The sequence below is a fragment of the Microtus ochrogaster genome, chromosome 1, assembly GCF_000317375.1.
Source record: "Microtus ochrogaster isolate Prairie Vole_2 chromosome 1, MicOch1.0, whole genome shotgun sequence".
In the NCBI taxonomy this organism is placed as follows: Eukaryota; Metazoa; Chordata; class Mammalia; order Rodentia; family Cricetidae; genus Microtus; species Microtus ochrogaster.
Window position 1 is genome coordinate 126,148,006 of NC_022009.1, and position 5,000 is coordinate 126,153,005.

The 5,000-nt window shown below is 35.5% G+C and overlaps 1 protein-coding gene across 2 annotated transcripts in view; it reads left to right on the forward strand.

Moving 5' to 3' along the window:
• The window catches only part of Lrba (LPS responsive beige-like anchor protein), a 488,275-nt gene that overhangs the window by 198,110 nt on the left and 285,165 nt on the right, over positions 1-5,000 (forward strand). For both annotated transcript variants that reach the window (XM_026787115.1, XM_026787152.1), the window contains one exon: positions 2,662-2,828. In XM_026787115.1, coding sequence (XP_026642916.1) covers positions 2,662-2,828 — 167 coding nt within the window. The remainder of the gene's footprint in view (positions 1-2,661; positions 2,829-5,000) is intronic.

Below are 5,000 nucleotides of genomic sequence, written 5' to 3' on the forward strand. Positions count from 1 at the left end.
CTCGAACTCACAGAGATCCGCCTGCCTCTGCCTCCCGAGTGCTGGGATTACAGGCGTGCGCCACCACCGCCCGGCTTTGAATAATTATTGAAAAATACTTTGACCTGTATTTTTTTCTTGTGTCAAATGTATTGATTCTCTGTTTTTCTTTTATGCTTCTGCTTTAAAGGTTTATTTTCTTCCATCCGCAAAATCATCCATTGTTAAATTCAGTCTTTGATTCCTTATGAAATGGTACATTACAATACATGTTATTCTTTATGCACGTGACTATAGAACTGTGTCTTCTAGTTTTTCTTCTTCTTTTTTGCTAATGGTCCCGAGCCTTGGGTTCAGGTGGGTGTGATATGACTTGAGGTTATGTATTCTACTGACATTCATTCTCGGCCCTTTGATCAGATGTAAGTTTCTGCATTAACCACTGTCTGCTACTGCACAACGAAGCTTCTCTGAGCTCCAAGACCTGGTCTGCTTTAAGTATAAGATATGAATTTAGAAGGTAGTTTGATACTAATCCATTTAGCAGACTAATAGAAGTAGGTTCACCCCTGTGGCCTGTGAGCTCCCCCAAACATGGTTTCTAAGCAAGATTTACATTATCATGGATGGGTTTCCTCTTGCGGCACAGTACTTAGATCCAATCAGAAAGTGGTACTTCCTCAATCCCATTTGTGACTCTATTGCATCACTAGATATGTCTCGCCGTGTTTGACTTTATTGTCATTCAAGATGAATAAGTCTGCTGATGACTTTTGTCTCTCTGGACCTGTTGCACCTTTTGTTACCATGAAAGTCAGCCAGTAGAAAGGAAGCTTTCTGGTCAGTACCAACTTGTTTTCTCTGTGCCATGTGATCAAAGTGGGCAGTGTCTTCAGTAATAGCACCTTAATATTAAGTTCAATACCATGAGTCTGTGTCGTTCTGAAGGTCCCCAGGCAACACATGCATGACTAACAACCTACCTGCCATTGGGCTTTTTATTTGGTACTTTATGACTTTGAGAATTAACTCTAAGTCAACTCATATATCTTACAGTAGTTTTCATGCATCTTTAATGTTAGGTATTTCTCCCTCACCCCTTCTACCCTCTGATTTCTTCCCTCTCTACCTTAAATCTCCCTCCCCAATAGTCCCTCTTTTCCCTTCATTAGGTCATTTTTTAAAGGATTCAAATGTCCTATAAGTTTATGATTCCATAAGTAGTGGGTTAAATTGTGTTTGGATTAAATAGATTTTTTTTCCCTGTGTAGTTGCCATAGTTCTGCTGTGTTTAAGTTTTGGGTTTATCTTTGGACCATTCCCCCCACCCCCTGCTCTATAGAATAGAGAGTGTTCAATGCTTCTAGAGGTGTGTATTTGCTCTTCTGTACACTGAGCAGGAGGAGCATACTATCTACACAAACTATTTTCTTTTTTACCTCATACAATAATTGCATTGGGTGATCTGGGCTAATTTTTCAGTATGATGTATATTACCCCTGAGTGGTTTAGGACAATCAGGACCTTCTCTGTTGCTGGAGTTGTGGTGGGAGTTGCATAGACTCCATAGCCTACAGTCTATCCATACTTCTACTATGCATCTAACAGGAGAGGGAGGTGACCACAATGTGTATGTGTAATATGTAAAGTAACAATAACAGTCAAATGCAGTCTACTTCCCAGAGGGTGTATATATGTATGTGTGCATATACTTTAATTTGGAAGTTAAGGCCATGAGTTGGTAGACCCTGTAGAGGGTCAAGTTTGCATCAGTGCTCATGCCTCTAATCATGATCACAAAAGCATAGTGAATGTGACACCAGAACTGGCAGAACTCTTAAGAAAGAAAAGAAAATTCTAAGGTAGTATTTGTGCCCATTATTGCTAAAGAATAAAGAACCCTAAGATGTTTAAGAAAATTGCTATGATAGTATTTCTTAAACTTTGATGTACATATCATTACCTGAGGAAGATGAAAGTCCAAATACTACCTTAGAATTTTGGGAATGGGACTTAATTCTGAATTTTTAATCTTCCAGGTGATTCTTTTGCTGAAGGTTGATTTTATAGGTAGGATTTAAGAGACCAAATTTTTCTTTTTAAAGTTTTGAGAAATTACTGTGATTACTAATCTAAGCTTTAAAAATAACAACAAAACATAGCAACAACAACAAACCCCACACTTCTCATCCTGGCCTTAGCAGTGCCCTTATAACTTGTCTCATTACAACCCACTCTCCTGAATCTGTCATGATCATTTTAACATGTGAATTGATCCTGTATTCTTCTGTTTAAAATTTTTTCAGGGTATTTGAGTGAATGTAAACACACCATAATTATTTAATATGATGTCTCCAAATTTATTTTGTAGCAGTATTTCCTCTACTTGATCTAAAGACCTCTGCAACCTCACGTTCCTCTGGCTGTAGTGAAGGACCCAGCTTTCACGTGTTTGCTGTTTGTTACTGATAATATCTCTGTTTAACTGTTAAAAGCTTCAGAGTGTTTCTTATTCCTGGCTTTAGAAAACTAAATTAATCAATGTTTAATGGCCAATATAAATTTAGCATTAAAGTTTTGGTTGGTTTGATTAATTCTAAAAATTGTTTCATGATACATTTTTGTTTTTTATCCATACTTTTATAGTTAATTAATTAATAAATCTTTTTCTCCCCCTTCCAGTCATTGTGTGCTCAATATTCTGCAGACAAACGTGAAGAAGAGAAGATGTGTGATCATTTGATAAGAGCAGCTAAGTATCGAGACCATGTGACAGCAACTCAGTTAATCCAGAAAATTATCAACCTTCTCACAGACAAGCATGGAGCGTGGGGAAGTTCTGCAGTGAGGTAGGAAAGCCTTCAGGGTCAGTTCCTCATCCTCTGTAGGCGGCCTAGGTTTAAATAAATGACTTGAAATGTAAACAAGGCCAAATGAAGAATGGAATTCAGTTTATGTCTTTAGGAAGAGTTCATCTGTATGTATATCTTTATAGATCTTTTGAGGTACTAGTTCTTTCAAATTATTTTTAAAGAGAATTTGTTCATCCTTATTCATCTTACAGTGAATTGGTTAGACAAACAAATATTATTTTATTGATTCCATGTCATAAAATCTCCTGAAATACATCATTTCTAAAATGATTTTATATTTAACATATGTATCTTATAGAAAGAGAATCTAGTTTAGAACTTTTTCTGTAAATAATTTTGACATTTTCTTAAAATTAACTCAAAAAAGTTTGAATTGAAGGCCATTTGTAAGATTATTTGCAAGTGTTCAGTAACATAGACAAGGTATATAACTTTTGTTTTCAAGTATTGAGGTCAACTCTTGGAGATCTCTGATAGGAACCGTGTGTATTTGGTTCTTTCAATCCTACTCCAGTTGATGTGATGTGGGATAATGACCATCAAAGGCCCTGACTATTGGGTCAGTGGTTGTTGATGCCTTCTAACATCACAGTTGTCCACCCCTCATGCTCACTCTCTGTGTTGTGTCAACAAGGCTGTCGACTTTGTGGTGCTTTAAGGCTGCCTATTTGATGAGGTCATTTTTATACCAGGTACTGAGTAAACTAGTATAGTCCTTTGATGTGCATGGTAATAGTGGGAATGATGTATATTTGTTAAAGTTTTTCGTTTCTTTTCCTTGAAAGAAAGTGTAAAATTTAAAAAAATTGGGGGTAACTACACTCTTTCATGGGTGAGTGTTATCGAGAGACCAAGGTATCTCTTTCTAGTGATACTTGTTTAGTAAACCATTTCTGTACTGCCATAGTCAAGTATTTTAAAATGATTTTGTTGTAACAAAATATTCTTTTTTTTTACAGTTTAAAAAGATCTATTTTTATAATTAAATGAGGTTGTTTGAGAAATTTGTCCAGACACTCGAGTGGAAGCCACCTCTCGCACAAAATATTCTTGAAAACATGATCTATAGTGTGTATTTATCTGAAATAATTACTGACTTATAGTAGAGTTACCAAGAGGCATCAACTCTATTATTCTATACATTATTAAAAGTAAATTCTCAAAAATTTTAATACACCTGAAAATCCAAAGAAACAAACATTTTTAGTGTTTTTTCTCAAATAATAATAATAATAAGAGTTGTTATAGTCTTGACTTTTAAATAGATACCTTTTTAATTCGGTCTAGTAACAAAAGATACATTATTAAAAAGAAAATTTACATTAGTGAATGATAGCTTTGTCTGTCCAAATCTTGCATTTTGTTAAACAGCATATGACAAAGCCCAATGCCTTCATGTTCATACTTCTCTGTCATTATATTTGGTCCTGTGTCACTTATTTAGAACACTTGGTTGCTCTCTGATGCCTTTATGCAGTTGTCTTAACACTCTGCTATTTTTTATTAATCCTTATTATAGTAAATTTCTATACAGTGGTGCTCTTTTTTTGCTGTATAAGAAAATGTAGCTGACAGAAAGTGTGCTGGCTCACCATTCTGTGACAGTGCTTAACTCTTCTCTGCTTTTCCTTGTATGAGGCTTGCATAATCAGCTTGTAAATTATGGACATGTTTGTAATAAATGGGAATAACACAGTGTACTTTGTTCTTCACTTAGCATAATTCTAGAAAGCATAAATGGCATTAGGGAAAATCAGAGTCATAGTGTAGCCGTAATGCATTTAACTATCCTTGGCCTGTTAAAAGAAATATGCACAATGAGCAAATTTCTAGTGTGGAATTAAATTATTTTAGGTATAATTTCTTTGTCTTTTATCTTAAGAATCATAGTAATATTTTGTCTTTAATTCAGTCATGTTAGAATATCTTCAAATTTCATTTCTTTCTCTGTCTCCCTCTCCCTCTCTCTCTCTTTTGGACCCTCCTTTGGAATCCACATAATTTGCTTGTAGCCATGGCTATGTAGGCCTAATACTTTCCCATTAATGTCATTTATTTTGTTTCACTATTGATGGCTTTTCTAATGCCACACGATCAGTGGGCTGCGGTGCTGGCAGCTGGCCTGGGATCGGCAGTGGTTTTAATAAA